At 43.0% G+C, this 20131-nt stretch overlaps 1 protein-coding gene across 5 annotated transcripts in view; it reads right to left on the reverse strand.

The window, feature by feature from the left end:
* Positions 1 to 19908, reverse strand: part of CREBBP (CREB binding lysine acetyltransferase) — a 99242-nt gene extending 79334 nt beyond the window's left edge. For 3 of the 5 annotated variants that reach the window (XM_076350780.1, XM_076350778.1, XM_076350777.1), the window contains exons 1-2: positions 19567 to 19907; positions 4465 to 5177 (exon numbers count right to left, since the gene is read on the reverse strand). In XM_076350780.1, the coding sequence (XP_076206895.1) occupies positions 4465 to 5177; positions 19567 to 19651 (798 nt within the window). In that variant the 5' untranslated portion in view covers positions 19652 to 19907. Of the gene's footprint in view, positions 1 to 4464; positions 5178 to 19566 lie in introns of all 5 variants that reach the window. The other 2 variants (XM_076350781.1, XM_076350782.1) reach the window with 2 other exon arrangements.
* Between the last annotated feature and the right edge of the window lie 223 nt (positions 19909 to 20131).

A 20131-nucleotide genomic window follows, 5' to 3' on the forward strand; every position in this document is an offset into this window, starting at 1 on the left:
TGAAAAAGATGAACTCTCACAGCAACAGGAGAGTATTAGGCACAGAGCAGGCTTGCAATGAAGTGCTCATTTCTATGGAAGCAATAGACCATCTGCTTAGCTCTGCTACTGCTTAACATGTTCGACAACCAACAATCTTAAAAAAACAACTCTAATTTAAAAAAATTTTCTAGACGGTTTGAACACATTTTCCGGACTTAGACTTTACAAAAAAACATGGTACAACACAAAAGGACAATTCTGCTACTACTGGAAACTACTGTGACAAGATGATCTGTTCCTCTACCCCCGCCAAGTGATAATTGTTCAAAGAACCCTTCTGTTCTTTTAAGCAGATTTCTTAAAGAACGTCAACCCAGTCAAATGAAAACTATCCTTGTAGTGTCGTCCAAGAAAGCAGGGCCATAGTGCCACAGTTACAAGCAAAATAGTTACAGGAAAGGAGTCTGGTAGTGAACGGAGCATAGAATCACAGAATCATTGAGGTTGGAAAAGACCTCTAAGATCATCGAGTCCAACCATCGACCCAACACCACCATGCCCACTAAACCATGTCCCTAAGCGCCTCATCTACTCGTCTTTTAAATACCTCTAGGGATGGGGACTCCACCACTTCCCTGGGCAGCCTGGTCCAATGTTTCACCACTCTTTCAGTAAAGACATTTTTCCTCACGTCCAATCTAAACCTCCCCTGGCACAACCTGAGGCCATTTCCTCTTGTCCTATCGCTTGTTACTTGGGAGAAGAGACCGACACCCCCCTCGCTACAACCTCCTTTCAGGGAGTTGTAGAGAGCGATGAGGTCTCCCCTCAGCCTCCTTTTCTCCAGGCTGAACAACCCCAGTTCCCTCAGCCGCTCCTCATAAGACTTGTTCTCCAAGCAGAGATATATACAGTAGCATAGAAGAGAGGTTTCCTCAGAGTTTTCCAGAAGATCTCAGATAAGTCAAAATCACAAAGCAGGAGCTCTAAATGATTCTGAATATGCAAATTGCACAGTCACAGCCAATGAAGAATTCAAATCCTTGCTATAGTAAGTTGTTGTATCTTTAATTCACAAAACCTTCTCAGGGACTACTCTACTCCCTATTTCCAAAAATATTCTAGGCTATCAAGAACATGCTATATACTCCCAAGAAAACATGACTGTGACTTTAATATCTATTGTTTAACTTGTACTGACAGGTTGCTTCTTCCAGAGGATCACATGAAATCCTTTGCTCACGTCTCTATAGACTGAGGAAGTATTTTGCTTTAATCTCTCCCTGCCAATGGAGGAACATTTGTCTTGATGCCAGCACCTTATGGCCTTTCTGACACTGAGAATCACTTATTTTCCATTCCCTTTTAAATTGGTTAGGGGTAAGGTTTATCCACTGCCTTTGACTTATGCAAGCACATGCATCATGAGCTTCAGTTACCACGCTCATTTCTGGTGTACTTTTCATTCTTTCAAGAGCTGCCTTAAAATGGCAAGTCCAGCTCAAAATTAACAATATTGGCTTATGATGCTCCAGATGAAATCAATCCCAGTTATTTCTGAGAGCAGGTGAAGGGATCAGATTCTGGATTTTTTTTTCTTCTTCTTTTTCTCTTACTAGAAAGAATGCTTATAAAAACATACCACAAGAAAGAAAAACAGAAAAAGCAATGGACTTTCCTTGATTAGTCATTTACTAAAAAGGATTAGAACAAACCATCAAGGAAGCAAGGTCTTGTCCAACAAAACTGGTCCCAAAACATAAAGGGTCACGAGTGCTACACACTGCATATAGACACACTGAATTGAGAAAAACGGGCTTCTGAGCTGTACCTGAACAAGGTTAATCAGTGATGCACATCACTTATTTTAAACATGATAAAATCTTGGTTTAAAAAGTTCTTTTAGATTTTTTTCTGCATTTGTATTTCACACCTCTTTCCTTCCCTTAGGATATATTGCTACAGTCACCTCCTAGAGAATTTGCTTCCAGCCTCGATACAGTCCTTCAAGCCTGATGGCAGCTACATTTTAAGCCGTTCAGTCAAGTTAGGCACATTCGCTATTAGGCAGATCAGCTGCCTCACCACTTTTATTGCTGCTCTTCAAATCTTTTAAGCTGTATACATTAAGTGGTAAACATCAGGGAACAGGAGGTAAAAAACCAGACTAACCCACATTCTCCTTCAGCAGAAATTTCAGTTTCAGAAGAACAGACAAACTCACTGAAATGTTTCTTTACTTTTCTTAAAAGCTTTCATCGCAACTGGAGCATCAATAAGAGAAAAAGCTAGCACACAATCACAGTTGATAATCCTATTAGGACAACACATCGGGGGTGGGAAGAGACTGGAAGAGGATGCCAATCCTCAAATGCCTATTAAAGAGAATGGCAAAAATGGAGAACGCTGCTGCTTGTCGGGAGAAAAATCAGGGAGCAAGTAATTTGTTCCAAAATGGAAACACAAAACATTGAGCTTGCTTGCTCTCTTACTAAGAGAAAATTAAGACATAAAGAAAGAAAAACTTAAAAAACCCCACAACAAATAAATAAAACACACAATCCTTTTAAGCTTCATCTTATTCAACATGAGATGAAGCCCTGGAAAACTCCAAATTTTCTATTTTTTTTTCAAGTTGGCCAAGTTTTTAAAATTGTTTTCTCTTACGTGCTAGCACCTTCACAGAAACACCATTTTATCACTTATGGTCTGTCATTAAATAGTCCTACCTTTTCAGTTTCTCCAAACAACTTTGTGTCCAACTTCTGAAAGCACTAATTTTGCTCTAATCTTTTGGAAATGCATCACCAGTGCTGAGCACAGCACTGCATACAAGGACTCCCTAATGATTTGCATAACAGGAACACTTCCACTATTCTTTTGCAACATATTCCTTGTCCAAATTAACTTTTACTTTACTACTTGAACATACGCTGAGAAAGTCCAGGTCGCCTTCCCAAGCTGGTGAATCCCATTTGCAGCTGGCATCAGGCTAAGACTGAAGTCCTTGAAGAATGGAATTTGTCCGAGTGCTGGCCTATTCCTTACCAGGGGTGGGTTCGTTTAAAAGAAGCCAAGACATCACAGAACCTCCCCCACCGGGTTCATACATACTCTGTCAAATGAAGACCTTAAGCAAGTCCCTCTGCTTCGGGGCAATTCTACTTGAGTTAGTTCACATAAAAAAAAATAAATCAGCAGTTTCATCACATAACTGCGTAGTGGCTAGGAAAAATCTACTCCTACAAACTTAGATAACCATAAGTTTATAGAAATAAGCCAGATAATTAGAATTTGTCACTCTTCCCGCAAATTTCAAAGAAAAACAAATGGAAGATAAGCTGAATTTCTTTCTGTGCAGACCAATCCCCTCCACACAGCAAATTTAGCCAATTTGGAGGCTGGAGACAGCTATATCCACTTTCACACGACCTTCACTCAGACCACAAGCATCTCTTTCTCAACCAAAGGGATCTCCTTTGGTGCCGAGAAAATGCTTTTTATATTTTTATTTTCAAAAATTAAAATGAACTACACAGTACTCCACAATGATGTCAGCATTTCTTCAGAGAACATGATTTCTTCTATGTCAGGCAATTTTTTCCATGACTGCTAACACATTAATGAATTAACACTTACATGTTAATAAACTACAATGATAATGACTAGCGATGTATGAATAGACAAAATATCAGAGATTAAATTGTATTTTTCTACATATCAGAACAGGATGGGTTTGCCATCAAAGTTTCAGGAAGGAAATGGACCGAAGCAACACAGACAAGAGATGAGGCACACTGCTATCCAACTGCAAGACAGGAGGAGCAGCAATCGTAACACTTCTCTAAGCTCACACCTGGAAAATGAAGGACTAAAAAGCAATGACTATATCAAGCAGATATAGTCCCAGATACGGGACCAGAGCAGTGCCCCACGACTGCAGATACTTCCAGGTGTATATATTCCCTGCCTCAATCTGCAACGGCCACCGAATTAGACTTCTTTCCCAGACGCTGCCCTTCCCTTTCGCAGAGTTTGCATTAGCTTGGCAAGCCATGTGAAATTTAATGTTTTCAGATGAGTTCCTCTATATTTGAAACACATTCACTGCACAGCTGTGGACAGTGGTCCTTGACAAGAGGACCAATTGCTACACCTCTCCCTTCAATCTACAAATACTTCTCTAATAGTTTTTTTTGCAGGATTACACTACTCTCTTCTAATTCACCCTGCTAAGATACTATCCAACTTTTAACTTCAAGGATGTGTTTTTCAACAAGTGCTTTCATTTCTGATTACATGAGAAATACTTTTTCAATTATCTTGCTTTCATGATATCACCGGTGACTGAAACGGATAACTACAGACTCAAGAAAGTGCATTCTTCAGTTCTGTTCCAGAAAAGAAAATACACTTGCTAAACACCTGTATGGAGAAAAAACAAGTGCAGTAACTAGAATATATTAAATTACATGTACATACTTTAGTCATTGCTCCTGTCTGTGCTGTGTTCAGTCCGGTGTGACCAGCCATCTGTGGAGATACTTGGGTTAAAGTCTCTGCCAGCACACTGCCTGCATTCCCCTGCATGGCAGGGGCAGAATATTGCATTCCTGCTCCCCTTCCTCTTCCAGCTGCCCCAAGAGATCCATTCATTACCTGCCCTTGTCCTTGCTGAGGCTGATTCATTAAACTGTGACCAGAATTACTGTTGAGAAGGCTCTGGTGTGTCTGACTGAAATTAGTATTCATACATATCCCAGGTCCAGTCTGTGATGTTGCAGGGCTGCTCGTCACCATCCCCACTTGTTTTTGTGCTTGAGAGTTCAGAGTTTGTGATGCAGGTGTGGTAGGTCCAGAGGTGCTGGCTGCTTGCTTTGCCAGGCCTGAAGCAGAAGAGTCTCCCTGGTTTAAAGGGCTCTTACCCATAGCACCCAGATTACCAATATTAGCACTGTTCGGCTGCCCTTGAACTTGACTACCAACTCCCTGCTGGACAGGGCTATTTGAGTTCACATTTCCAATTCCTGGGTTTAAGGAAGAGCCACTGCCTCCCCTTAGAAGTTCGGAAAGTTGTTTGTGTTTGGAAGCTGCATCTGGAACAAGGTTCCCACTGCTGTTTAAAAGGCCCAACTCGCCATTGGGGATCAGCTCATCAGGAAGATCGTTTTCCAAGTCAAACAAAGATCCAAAATCTACAAGTTAAAACAGAAACACAGGTGAGAAAAACATGACAGACAAGTGACTAAAATATTCATCTATACTGCTTTGTACTAGTCGTAAACAATGACATGCATTAAGGTACATCTTTACCCAAGACTCAATATTGCCAGAAAGCGAGCGAGGGTCCCCATGACACGAACTCCAGTCTTTCAGAAAGCACAGTCACTGACACACGCTGTGCACATACAACCATACAGGGTAGAGCACTGGCCTGTAAGTAGTTTTTTCGCAAGACTTTCGACAAAACATTGTACCAAGCTTAAGAAATGAAGGTGGCACAAATACAATGATCTAATCTAATCCCTAAATCTCTCTTGTTTTGGCTAAAAGAAGGCGGTAGAAATAAAAAGATTTTTTTTTCCCCCTATTGATTTACTCTCCCAAAAGAGCGATTACATCACCTTCTCCAACCTCCTATGTAATCCCAGGCCACTGCATTTCACCCAGTAATCCTACCTCAACTTTGTAATTTATGTTTGCGTATGGCCAAAGAACATCTTCCAGCTAGGCTTTGAAGCTTGATCAAAAGACAACAACTAAAGCTGTAAAAGTACTTAAAGGGGGCTTATAAAAAAGATGGCAGCAAACTTTTTAGCAGGGCCTGTTGCAACAGGACAAGGGGGAATGGCTTTAAACTAAAGGGGGGTAGATTTAGACTAGATGTTAAGGAAGAAATTTTTTTTATGCTGAGGGTGGTGAAGCACTGGCACAGGTTGCCCAGAGAGGTGGTGGATGCCCCATCCCTGGAAACATTAAAGGTCAGGTTGGACGGGGCTCTGAGCAACCCGATCTAGTTGAAGATGTATGTCCCTGCCCACGGCAGGGGGGTTGGACTAGATGACCTTGAAAGGTCCCTTCCAACCCAAACTATTCTATGATTCTAACTACTTCTTCAGTAGTTTGATCCCAGTCTCACATATAAGTGTGTTCAGTATCAGTTTCTAGTCATTGATTTGTATCATGATCCACTACCTCAGAAGATCCTGAAAGGAACTCAGCATTTTCTCCTCGTAATGCCTCTTGAATCAAGTCACTTCTCGATCCCTGAACAGCTCAAGTAATTCAAATTGCTCTGTAAGTACCCAGCCCTCATTTATCATGCCCAATATTGACAGAGGTAATCCACACACTCTCCAGATGAGCAAAATAAATCAATCAAATCTTCATTAAGCCACTTGAAGGAAGTGCTCTGCCTGACTGTAACATCCAAACCGATAAAAAGTGGTGGGGTTTTTTGTTTTGTTTTTTAAAAAGGAGGAGCTCGGGTTCACTAAAATGTTTTATTGCACATCATAAGCGATGTCTGTGTAACAATGTTATTTTGGTATGTAATTAAAAACAGAAAGTTACTTGACTGTATATAGGTACTCCCATGTGAAAATAAAAGTTCTATTTGAAGACCTAAGGACAAGTGCATACAGCAATATTAATAAACATGTAAGCAGACTAGACTCAATTCATCAGAGCAGCTGTTCAAACATGCAGCACATCTCAGAAAAGTTTTCCAGCGCAAGAATGTGATCTAAGACAACCATTTTTTACTGTAACGTAACAGAAATGTGTGAAAATGTTATTTTGCCCCCCCAAAGCCAGCCCTGAAAAACCCTAGTCCTCTTACAGTGAGCAACAGACAAATCACATTTTTTCCAGGTAAGAGCAAGCAAAAGTTCTTTTCTAAGAAGGGCATCCCAAAAGCTTCATTATTTTAAAGTTTAATTCACTCTTCAACCACAAAAAGTTGGTGCAAGACTCAGGTTGCAAAAGTGGTACAAGATCGTTCAGCAAGTGACAGCCTGGACCACACTAACTGCGTTGAAAAGAAACAACAAAAACCAAACACCACGTAACCTGTAACACAAAGCTAGGAGGCATTACCAACACACCTCAATACATTTAAATACAACGCATTTCATCAGCATTCGAACTTTCAATTCAACCTAACTGAAGAAAAATTAATACAAATTTTCAGATGTGTTGTAATGACCAGTGAATTACATAAACAGTCATAGTAAATATACACAAAAATGTTAGATTCTGCCTGTTTTGAGGCGCTCACAGCAGCATGTCCTTTAGGGGCCTACATCTTGCCATCGTTACCTACTGAACTCAATAAGCTCTGAAGAATCCTTCCAGGCTTGCACGACATTGGCCGTGACAAAATACACCACAGTTCAGGAAGAGACCTCCTATTCCCTTTCAAGCAGGGAAGTAACAAACTAATGTTTTCGTTAGCTAGGTTCATTAAAGTATTTGTAATTTCTCTCTTACTTGCTGCCTTTCCCTTCAGTTGTTTAGTTCACCTTTTCGGCTTGTCTTTTACAGAAATTCCTGGTGTACCTTCAACTACATTCCTTTTGGCAATCGCTTCATCTCTCCTCCTCTTTCCCACACAACCACTTGACACTCGCTATGCTGCGATTCGTGTCTCTTCCTATATATTTTGGTTCTACTTTCCTTCTTCCAAGATTTCACTATTTTTAACCTTCCATCCATCTCTAACCTCCCCTCTGATGAAAACCCCATCGCCCGTTTTCGGCACCAAGCCCCGTTTGGCCAGAAGCGAGTCCCCAGTGCTCGGGTCCCCGCAGCGCAGCCCCTCTCCCCGCGTGCCAGCAGGCTCTGCCACAGACGGCGGCGGCTGCAGCCTGGAGCGCAACCAAAGCCATCTGCCTGCGTGTCACGAAGGGTGGTGACACAGCCCATGGCTGAAGCTTCGCCTTTGTTAAACTGCTCTCGTCAACCCCGGCTTGCTGGGAAGTTGAAGGTTTACAGCGCTTGTTCAGACAACTTTTGTAAATCCCACAAACGGTGCTTCTCCCAGCTTCTGCACTCAAATTGTTAATATTTCATGAACAAAAGATACATGTCGGGGTGTGTGTGCATGTGCACACACGGGGCCGGGGCACAGGAAAACTGACAAAATGTGGAGGGAGAAGATGTTAATGTGGCTTAAAAAAAAAGAAGAGGTTTTTTTTCTAGTTGTATTTCAAAAATGGGATGTTGGATTATAACTGCTCAAATTTTTTTTGTTTGGCTGGCTGGACTCTTAACAGTCTTGCCAGAGCCAAGGACTGGAAATGTTTTTGCAGTTTATGAAAAGAGTGAAGAAAGCGTTTGGGAATACTGCCTCTTAAAACCTAAAATAATCTACCACTCTTAAGCTCCTGTAAGAAGGCTAGACGTTAAGGTTAGGCATGGAAAGTTTACAGCTCTGCCAGCAGGAAAATAAAAAGCAGGTAAACAGCTTAGCACAGCGGCTGTGTAAAAATTCACTGAGCATTCAAATGTTCAGGCAATGATTAATCTTCCTGCTTTTATATTTTAATCAGTCATGTACATTAAAAACATCAACACAAGGCACATTTTACAACAGTTATAAAATACAACATGCTCTACTTGAGCATGTCTGCAACAAATCCATAAAGATAAGAGATCGTCTTGGCAGTTATAAAAATAATAAATATATTTATACACATATGAAAATCTGCCATAAAACGAATGCGGCCCATTTCTACTAGTAGCAAAATGAAAAGTAACCTCAGTCCCCTCATCTTCATGAGAAGAACATAATTGATCCCATTCCCAATGCTTCAACTATTTCTCAAAGTCAATGGCAGCTACCAAGAGTCTAAAAAAAAAAAAAAAAATCAACAGATGCCTTTGCCCTTACATACAGTTATCTGAAGCAATGCTCAAAAAATACCTACACTGACGAGTCCCACTCCAACTACCGAGCTTTGTACCTGCTCCGTCTCTCAAACCTGCTGCTTACCTAGCATGCAACAGAACAGAAAAAGGGGGTTTATTTTAAAAGAGGATAGATTCCCGTACCTAATAAGGCACATATGTCTGATTTCAGTGCTCAGGAAGCAGTAGAGCTGACTAAGGCTGTGGAGCCCACCTCGTAGCGTCCGTCTCTCACACAGCACTTCCGATCCTAAACCTCACACCTTCCATTATCTCTGTTACATAAAACCAAACGGCCTCTTAACAGAAGAGAGCCAAAAACCAGAGATAACACGTCTTTCAGAAGGTTTGGAGAAGCACTGGCAACTACAACACCCCCACTCTTTCCAAAGGGGTCCTTTTCTAATTTGAGAATTTTGCGTCCTTTGAGCAGCTATTTTCACACACAGAAGATAACCACACTTGAGACACACTCTCTCCTAATTTCAGTTTTATGAGCTTAAGTGTCACAGTTTTCTGCCTTCCTGGACGACAATTTCAGCAACCAGAATAAGAAAAAAGATGTTCTGTTTCCTTCCAAGCCTTCTCAGAAGAAAAAAAAACTGTGCTGCGTTCTCAGGTAGAACATTTTCATCTGTATGACTACTTGCAACTGTTATCAGGAGATTCTTTCTTAATATACATATTCAATCAACTAACTTGTTTCAATGTCACCATTTTTTTCCCTTTAGCTCAGCCTGGAGAGGTGACAAACATTCTAAGGTATTTCTTTACGTAATTTATTATCTCAAACGTATCACACAGCAAGCAGGCAAAGAACTATCAAATTCCGTTTCATTTTTTAACAGCATAATCTCCACTTGAAATGTGATTGGGAATTTTCCTGTCCCAAACTTTGACTGCCCATCCACGGAGCAGACACTGAAGTCACGCTGCAGTCCCAGTACACAAGCAGTATTTTATTTTCACCGTGCCTTTCTTTCATGCCAACATAGCTGTTACATTTCAGTGAGCCCAATTTTGTTTTGTAAGGCTTCTTTCAATCACGCCAGACCCCAGCAGACAAAGCCTCAACAGTTCAGAGCTCCAACCATTCCCTAAAATCCAGTGTCAGGTAACTCAACTCAACAGCCATACTGTTTGGTGCAGTCAGCAATTACCACATCCATCCCAACCTCCTTTCGAGGTTTGAGGATTCTATAATTTATTGTTTCATAAAAGACAATTAGCACATTTAATGTTTTAGAGCAATTAAACAATGCATTCATAGAAAAAAATAAAATTTCCAGTAAGGAAACTTTACATTAGCGTCTTAACCTAACAAGACACACAGAAAGATTGCAAACTGACATGCACCTGACCTTGACTTTCAGAAAAGGAGCATCACTTTTTCAGAACATGATGTTTAACAACCAGGTTGAGAAACACAGCGATGAAGGACCTGGCTGGGCCAAGGAGACCCTAAAGGCTGGGTGGAGGAGGGTGAGGGGGAAATGAGAGATCCAATAGCAGGCATCCGGACGAGCCCCAACAAGTTACAGCTTGCATAATAAGAGATTTGGATATTTAACTAAATTTCTTTCTGCCTGATCTTTTGAACTACTTGCATTTGGGATGAGAAAGAAATATAGTCTGGTTTGCTCGTTCCTAAGTGAGTGGACTGGTCAAAATTCAACTATATCAATACACAGAAACGAGCCTCCCCATTAGGCATTCTAGGTACTTGCCTCTAGGAAACTCATTAGAATAATTATCACAGTGCTGTCTTGCTTACAGACTCACAGTCACTCAGGTTGGAAGGTACATCAGGAGGTCTGTAGCCGAGCCCCTCAGCCTCTTCTCAAAGGGCAAGTGCTCCAGCCCCCCTGACCTCCTTGGTAGCCCTTCACTAAATTCACTCCAGCTCCTCCATGATCTTCCCAGTGATGGAAGGGAGGCTGACCCGTCTGTAGTTGCCTGTATTGTCCTTTTAGCCTTTCTTGAAAATGGGTGTAACACTTGCCTTCTCTTGCTTTCCTGTGGCTGGGATTTTAGGGATAGAGAGATTGAGAAGGAGGCATTCACTCTACCACACTGCCTTTGCAACTTGTCTTCTAGCAAAGCATGATTCTCTGTAAGATGAATACCATTCAGGGTATAGACATGCAACTAAGCAGCGACACAGTTCCTAAAACCAATCAAATTAGATCCATTTTGTGCATCCCAAGAACCAAAAGAGACACTATCAGCTTAGAATCTACTTAATCTTAAGTTAAAGCAGCTTCAAGCTCCTAAAATCTCCCCCAATCCATTTTTGTAAGACTTCAGCAACTAAGTGACTTTTCAAAACTGAAGCTCATTACACAGAGCAAACAAATCAAGAAGCTAATGAAAAAGAAATCAGTTCTCTTCTAACCTCTACTGCAATACTACCAGTATTAATTCAGTTTTAAAAACGCTCCCGACACCAGCCCAAACACCAGACATACAAGTCAGGACGGGGAAAACGCACGTATCTATATCCCCTGTACCACAACTAATGTGTGTGATGATAACTACCTGATACAGGAAAGACCAACTGTTCTGCCCCTGGCTTCTTTCTCACCTCCCTGAAAAGAGAACGGTATAAACTGAGATCTTTCCCTGATTACACCGAGTTTAGTTCCTAGCCTCTCTTTCCGCTTGCGCACTGTGTATTGCAATGTCATAACCTCAAGTTTCTCTCTACTGTACTTATCCAAATTGTCTCCGCCACCTCTCTTTTGCTGTGCTCATAATGAAAATACAATCTGTGTTGAAGGTCCAGAAAAACCCAAGATACTGGCTTCTTTCAGGAATAATCCCTGTTTTCAGACCTACTTCTACTACCCTTCCATTAAAAAAAATAAATAAATAAAAAAAAAAAATCACAGATTACTTGAATGTTCCACTATTAAAAACAAAGTAGTATATAAGGGCACATTAAATGTGCCTGGTACCGAAGTTAATATACAGAAACAAATATGAAAAATGCATTCAGGTAAGAAGCTAGTCTTTTACCTCCTCCCAGATGCCAGAGGGAAATAAAACCAAAATAATCCCCAAAACGTGTGGCAGAATCAGCCCAACAAGAGTGCTCGCTCTGGTCTGTTCTTGGAAGCATCGGATGGCAAATGATGGATTGGCTTTGCTTTCCTCTGGTCCTACAGAGCCTCTCCATAACCATTCTTCCTCTTAATTGTTTCCCAAGGTGTCTGCCTTGACACTATTTTGACACTATTGCTGTGTCTGCTCTTGCGAGCAACTTTAAATCCTACCCAGTAGCATCAACAACACGGACATGACTATTGTCACATTGCATGTGGCAATCAGACTACACACACTTACTGACCAAAAGACTTCAGTAATTTTCTTTGCCGTAAGAGCAGCAATCTGGACAGAAGGAAGAGGACGCAAGCGATCTGCCTATAGGCTGGGAGACCACCACACTGGTAAACATCAGCTTCTCATTCACAAGATCATCCTGATGAAGACTAAGTATTTTAGGGTTCTTGGAGCACATTAACAGAAGCGAGATCTCCTCCTCATCCTATCACAAATGCATACATCTTTTCTGTTGCCCTATTTTAACAGCTGACAAAACATTTAAGTTTGGGATGACCCTTTAAAGAGGAATCATCTGAGAATCTGGTAATTAATAGTAGGCACTTGCTTAAGGCAGCATGAAATGCACAGTCTGTACCAAAACAGAGCGTTTGCATGCAAATGCCTTCAGTTGGCTCACACAACTGACAGATCCACTGCTTCACGTTAAGGCTGTGCCACCCTCACTGCACATCTGGAAAAAAAATCAGCAGATAACGTACAAAGACGTGAATTATCTTGACAAACAAACTTTAACTGTGACGTTCTCTGGCCACAGACTTCTTATGGAATACATAGGTCAACACAAGGCGTTTCAGATTTTAAATTGTTCAGTCCTCCATCCTCCCCACAATGACTGACAGCATCGGTGGTGAGACCTCCATGCTCAGTATTGCCTTCTAGCCCAGGCTGCTTCAAACACTCCCTTCAGCTACACAAGTCCTTCTCTGAAAGTTCCCACCTTTATGCACCTTCTGTAACAGAAGCACAGAACAGGCCTATTCTGCGAAGACTAAAGTAGCAATGAGTAATATGTACTTGAAGTAGTATTATGAAACAAACAAAAAAAGCGTTACACAAGATTACTAGGAAACAGGCAAGTTTTGTGTCTCCTTTATGATGTGTAACAGCTGCAAAAAGTGTATTTCCGTCCTCTTTGTTTTAATGCCACTTTTTCCTCCCTATTTCTGATACCAAATTATAAGTGAAGGGTCGTTTGCTTGGCAACTCAAATTCAGCTGTGCAAGAACATACAACACAAAATAAGCCAAACGCGCATAAGGAAGCAACAGCAGACATGCGCTTAAAACTAATGATTTTTATATATTTCACTCTAAAAAAGCCTCCAACCGTAACTGACTGAATACAGAAAAACCAATGCCCTCACAAATCTATTTTACTTTAAAGTATTAATTTCAGTGAGATGAGGCTGTTTTGAATCACTCTCATTAATACTTTCCTTAAAGGAGTTTATGAACCTTAGGACAAAACTTCACAGCTACTACAAAACAGGTTTACATTCAGTTCTTACTGAATTCAAGTCTCTTGGTAATTTCCACGTTTCTTTGCTCCATTAGATGAAACTACACAGGAGATGACACAGGAGCTATGTCATCAACAACACCCACTAAAACAGCTATCAAAGAACCGGCAGTGGTAAAGTTGGGCAGAGCGAGAGAGAAGCTCGTGCTTTTCAGGTGTGACACACACGGACAGGGGTTGGAATCTAATATTCCATTTTCCTTCTTAGTGTGCAACAGAAAGCAGCTATCTCCAATGTCTGCCTCAGAGGTGTCCAACAGCAGCGATGAAATAATGTCTACCTGTGGGATTGGGAGGCACGTCACCTAGAAAGAGCAACTCCTTTTGACAATGCCGTCTTCCTGAGGAATTTCCCACAGCATTAAAGATGACCCTCAGAGAAGTAGGAGATTACTTTACAGGCATATATATGTATAAATAAAAATATATACATGCACACACAAAGTTATTGCAAATCAAAGATACTGTATTTATTCAACGCTCCAAATAAGATCCTTATTTCTCAATGGTGGTGAATAAGAAAAGAGGAATGGCAAGATGAAGTGAAGCTTTTGAAGAGTAGATGTTAAGAGATTTAGACTGAGTTATGATTGCGAATTACCAGTGACAATAGAAGTTTCAGTTTTCTTTTGATTCACACTATGGTTCTGCAGAATACTTGATAGTATTTGTTGAGACATCTCTATTAAAGAGAGTTTTCCAAATAAAAGATTTAGGTTCTCTATCTTAGACATCTGAGAAGACAGATGGAAAACATAACATATGTTAAAAGGAAGATTTACAAAGCAAAAATTCTTGAAAGTGTAAACCAAATTAGGATGAAAGTGTCAGATTTCTAAGCTATCCCACATGCTTTTTCGTTGTATAAGAACAAACCCCAGAATTTTTCAAATCCTGTTTTTCAACTACCCCTTCCACCCCCATTTCACATTAACCTGCAGTATTTTGCTAAGAGGGTGAGATTTTTGTTTGTGTTCTTCTCTATTAGCAGGTAACAACAGAGATCAAAATCTCTAATAAAAATAAACACCAAAAATAGGTGGATTTTTTTTAACTTGAAGTTGCAGATATGATAACGAAACACAGCATCTCGCTGTAGAAATAATTAATGGCACTGGACTATGACTCCAAGGAACGTTCAGCCAGAACAGAAAGTGAATAATCTGCAACAGAAAACTGGGAATCATTTCACAAGCTATCGAGAGATCTCTGGGGTACAACAAAGACTGACCCCCCGAGCACAGCCTTTATTCCTGCCTGCTGTTGGCAGGGCTTCTCCAGGAGCTCTATGCCACAGCACAAGACAGCATTTACCACGTTAATTTTAAGTTGCGGGGGGGGAGAAATCAATTTGATAAACTCCCAAGTACATATGCAATTATCACTCCAAGTATGAATTTAAAAAGAGGAAGGGGCCCGATTGTAGGGCTGCGGACTGTCACATAAAATCAGGTTGGCAGATCATCTGCTCACACAGATGTTAGTGTCAAACTCCTTGGAAAAATCTATAAAAAACCCCAAACAATGAGAAAGTATACAATAACCTGCTATCAGCAATGCTTCATGAATTGGTAAGAATGAGCTGCGCCAGACTCTCAATAAAGTAGCCATTGTCTAATCTTACAAATCTCCTGTCCCAGATTATAACTGCAGGCATAAAGTTATGCAGGTCAGTCACTTCAGGTGCAAAAAAAAAAAAATTCAGCTTGTATCAAACTTAACACAGATCAAAGTAAACATCTTTGCTTGGCATCATCATCTCCCATCCACCACCCCCATCATCACACGTATATGGTAAGTCTTAAGAAACAACATAGCCATGAAATACCACACCTCATTTTTTTCCCATCCCAGCTAGTTGGGGTGCCAGTACGACAAAACAAAGGACATTCCTGTGAAATAATTACAACTACATGCACTTCTTCACCTACATCTTTTCAGAAGAAGCATTTCTTCCCCCGATTTTCTGCTTATAAATCCCAGTCTGTTCACTTAATGGAATTATCCTTTTTTCTTATTCCAGGGAGAGATGGAGAAAGCATGTGTATAAAAGCGATTTTTACTGTCACAGCGCACAAATGGCACTCCCGTTTTGCTCATATCATGTAAAACAAGAGCAGACTGATTAAACAGGCTTCCATGAAACTTTTCAACTACGCAGGAATGAACCCTTCTAAAACATACATACTAATGCTTCCAGGCGCACAAACAAAATCTGGTTTTGGATCACCGAGACGTCAGTCCATTTGAAGTCTCAGCTAAGTATGTGAACACAAGCTTAGAAAGCCTCACTGTCTCTCCTTAAGCTACTTTGTTTTAAAGATAGTCCACCTCTTAAAACTAAAAACTAAATCCACTGAAATGCAACTATCCGGCTTTTGGCAGGAGAGTAAGATCAAATCAGGCTGCGTATCGACACAAACTCCCTTCTGCGAAGTTCTGTAGCTCGCTGAGAGTTAGCCAGAGGTGTACTTATCTCGGCATGTACAAAGGCATGTGCGACAAGACCGGTCTTTCCCCAGTTTTAAAATACGGGCACTGCGATGCTACTGGGCCATAAAGAGCATGTGAATTACTGGAGATCTCAGCCTGCAGCTTTTGCAGCAGCAGCCATACTGCTTAATCTGTTTATGATCTGAAGTTGTGGAAGAAAAAAAACCAAAAACTACACACACAAGAAGCTATGAGGTGAAAATCGAGCTCTAATGGACTTTCGAAGCCGCTCATCTCACCTTCTTTCCAACTTCACCTACTTTAGGAATTCATTAACTCATAATGCTGTTAAGGACACCCTCTGCTTTGGCCCAAATTATAGTTTGTCATTTCTGGAACTAGCATAGCTCTACAACAGCAGAAGGCTGCAGGGTACGTAACAAATGCAGATAGAGGCATTACTTGCAACGCAACACAGACCGACAGCAAGCCACCGGCAGAACCACGGTGAAGGGGCACCTGAAGAACGCCAGCTTTGCTGCTGCTCCATTCAAGCACGTTTTTCACAACCTGTGTGCAGAGTTCAGACCAAGACCAGCTCAAGAACGCTGCCAGCTCACTGTATATTCTGCCGAAGGACCAATGCCAGCAATGTACAAAGTAATCACGACACGCAACGTTAAAATAATATGCTGCCATAACCAAAGTTACTGTAATACTACTTTTCGCATGAGTCCCTTGTTTATTCTGCAGCACGCCAGATGAGAATGCCTCGTAACAGTTACGGAAGAGACAAATGCTTAGGTATGAAAAATACCGTATACCTAATAAAGCAGTAAGTACACAAAAGCACTACTCCTACCTGGCTAGACAAGGAAAAATCTTTCCTATGCATATTTTACTATAGGAGTCAGCTTGTTCAATACGGCACAGCAACGGCAAGCTAAGTTCACAGCCACAAGTCTTAACCTTCCTCATTAATAGGAAGAGCAATGGGGCAACTGCAAAATGGGACCATCGTGAAACATAACGATGGTCACAGTATACGTTTCTGCTATCCTTTCATCTCTCCTCCCTTCTCTGAGACCACACATTTGATTTAGCCGCTTAAGTTTAACAGGAAAGGTTGTATTTTCAGAACGTAAGTAGACCAATTTCAATTGCACAAACTTTGCTCCGGTAAGCTGAGGAGCTATTTTTATCAGAAAGGTTAAAAGGCAGCTAAAATTTACCCTGACAAAAAGGAGTTGCTTAACATCACCGCATCAAAGCATGAAGTGAAATATAAACAAGGATGAGCAGTTGCTTTCTGCCGAATGTTCAGGCCTGCCACCAGACCCTTCGCCGTCACACCACTACGTTCAGTTACAAGCACTTGCAGGCTCGGAGCCTGACTGTTCAGCAACAGAACTGCACAGCCGGGCCTAACGCAACATCTTTTACAGCACGTCCCAATCACGCAAGCTGCAGCATCAAACAGCGCGGGTTTAAGACTGCAATTACAATTCAGTTATCCAATACACAACTTACTGCTCGTTCAGGGCGCCAGCCTCAAACCCACCTACCCGAGCACCTCTGGTCACAAAGGCGACTTTCCAGGTCGCAACATAACTTTTTCATTTAAGCCTCAGTGCAAGAAAGCGGCCTGTTTTAGGTTCAGGAGCAGGTATTTGATAGCAATCACTGCTCAAACTATTTATATTGCCTGCTACAATGTATAGAAACGTTCAGCAATCTTTCAACGAGCAGCATTAGCTGCTGGCAACAAACCTAAAGTGATTTTTTTTTGAAAAGTGCACAACCATCACCTGCACTCTCAAGCAGAGAGGTATTTTTGCCTGAAGAACACCAGGATGATGACAGAACGCTACGGACACACTCCTACTTGTTCAAAATACAACCTGGGGTTTACCGTCCCCGGTGACCAAAGGCCCCCTCAGCCGTGCAGAACTTTATGCAGATGCTGGAGTTCACGTATCTAACACTGCACAGAGCTCACCGAGACGCATTAGAACTTGCCGAACAGGACGTAATTATGACTGAAGCATTCCAGAACAGACCAAGTGAACTTCAAAAAAGAAAAAAGAAAAAAAAAAAAAAGACACCGCTTCAAACATCTTTCACTGGCTACCAGCAGAGTCTAAAATATCTAGCTGAAGAATTAAAGAGAAACTGTGCTTTCCCTGAGTTACTGTGGTGCATTTTGTAGCAACTTGCATATCAGCCTTCCATATGATATTCCGTCGCTTCCACGAAAGGGATTAACATAGTTCAATCACAAGACCTCACCTAGATATTCTCTGCCAATTCTTACCCTCAATACGGTTTCTTTTTGGCACGTTTCATTTATTTGGAGGCTGAGAAGAAAAAGATGCCATAAAAAAAAAACAACCAAAAGGACTGAAGTATCTATAAGCTATTGCCAAATGCAGATTAAGCAAACTGAAAAAACCCACAGAATTTATCAGCTCAATTATAATAATAATTTTTTCAGTCTATAAAAACACAGCAGGCATAGCAAGATTAACTTATCGCTGTCCCTTCAACAAGATTCATTAATCTCTGAAAACACAAATGCAAGTCCAACACGCTTCTTGTCCCTATAAAACCACCGTTTCAGTGATTAAAACAGTTGGAACATTGAAAGACATCCTTACGCGCACACATGCTCTTATGCACACATGTGCGTATTTACAACAGGCACGCGCTTGCTGGAAATGAGAAATTTTGATGCGTTTTATTACCTACAAACCCATCACAATTAAGAAAAAGCATGCCAAAGGCGCTACGCGACATACAGAAAAGTGGTAGCAACTGCCAGCCTGCCTGGGCATTTCATCACGCAAGCAACCCCGCAACTTAAATTATTATCTGCAAATTATTCCTTTTTTTAAGGAAAAATGCTCGGAACAGGTCGAGCCGAGCGCCTTAAACCAGGGTCACAGGCGGGAGGATAAAAAAAGCAAAATATTAATACGCTATCAGGGAGTTTTTATTCCGTAGCGTGCCGCACGCAGGGGCACAGTGGAAGAGGCTGCCTGCACAGGGCTTTTAGTTGTGGGCGACATGTGGGTTTTAAGGAGCAGAGATAGGAACCCCGACCACCCCCTGCAGAAGCAGGGGTGGTCGGCGTTTTCTGCCGGCTGGGTTTTCCTCCTTCCCTACCCGCACCCCGCTCACCTGGGCAGCCCCAGCGTCCAAGCCGAGGCGGATCCCTCCACCCCTTCACCATGAAAACGAAGCGGTGGTCGACGATGGAGGAACGGGAAAGGGAAATTCAACTCAACGAGGCCTTACCCGTCTCTCCCAACCGCTATTTATAGCCGGGACGGGACTTGGCGTACGGGTCCCGCCCGGTAACTTCGACCGGAGGAGGCCCAACCGCCCCGGGAGGGATCCTTCCCCCCCCCCCTCTCCCGGCACCTCGCCAGGCCGGTTCCCACCCCCGCCGGGAACCGAGGCAGAGCGGGTGGTTTCCCCCCCCCCCTCCGCCCCGCGGCGGTCGGTCGGGCCCGGCGGTCGCCGGGCCCGACCGACCGCCGCGGGGCGGAGGGGGGGGACCCGCCGGTGAGGCCCGCCCGCCCCCGCAGGCCTTACCTGTGCTATCGCTGGCGGAGAAGCCCGGCGAGTTGAGCTTGGCTCGCTTGGGGTTGGGCGGCCCGTCGAGTAAGTTCTCCGCCATGGTAGCCGGCTGGGCCGTCCGAGGAGAGGCCGCCGAGCCGGTAATCGTTGGAGAGGGGGGAGTCTGAGGGGGGGGTGAAGCTCGCTCTCCCCGTTCCTCCAAAGGGGAACCCGCCGTCGAGCAACAGCGCCGCTCAGTGCCCGACCGGCGGCGGCCCCCGTTCCCCCATACCCGGGCCGGGCCGCCGCCGCCGCAGCAGGCCGCAGGGGAGGAGGGTTCGGGGCGGGGTGGGGAAGAGCCCAGCGCCCCCTCCCTGCCGGCCTCGCTCCTCCCGGCCTCTTCCCCCCGCCCGGCCGCCGCCGCCGAGGAGGTGCCCGGATGGCGGCTCAGTCAGTCACTCGGGGAGCATAGCGCCCCCCCCCCCCCCCCCCCCACGCTCCCCTCCACCTCGCCCCGTCCCCTCCCCTCCGCGCCGGGGGGTTCGCCCCGGCCCCGCGGCGGCCCCCGCCCGCCGCCCCCGCCCGCGGCCGAACCGCGGCC

This window comes from Aptenodytes patagonicus, chromosome 13 (assembly GCF_965638725.1).
Source record: "Aptenodytes patagonicus chromosome 13, bAptPat1.pri.cur, whole genome shotgun sequence".
Taxonomy (NCBI): domain Eukaryota; kingdom Metazoa; phylum Chordata; class Aves; order Sphenisciformes; family Spheniscidae; genus Aptenodytes; species Aptenodytes patagonicus.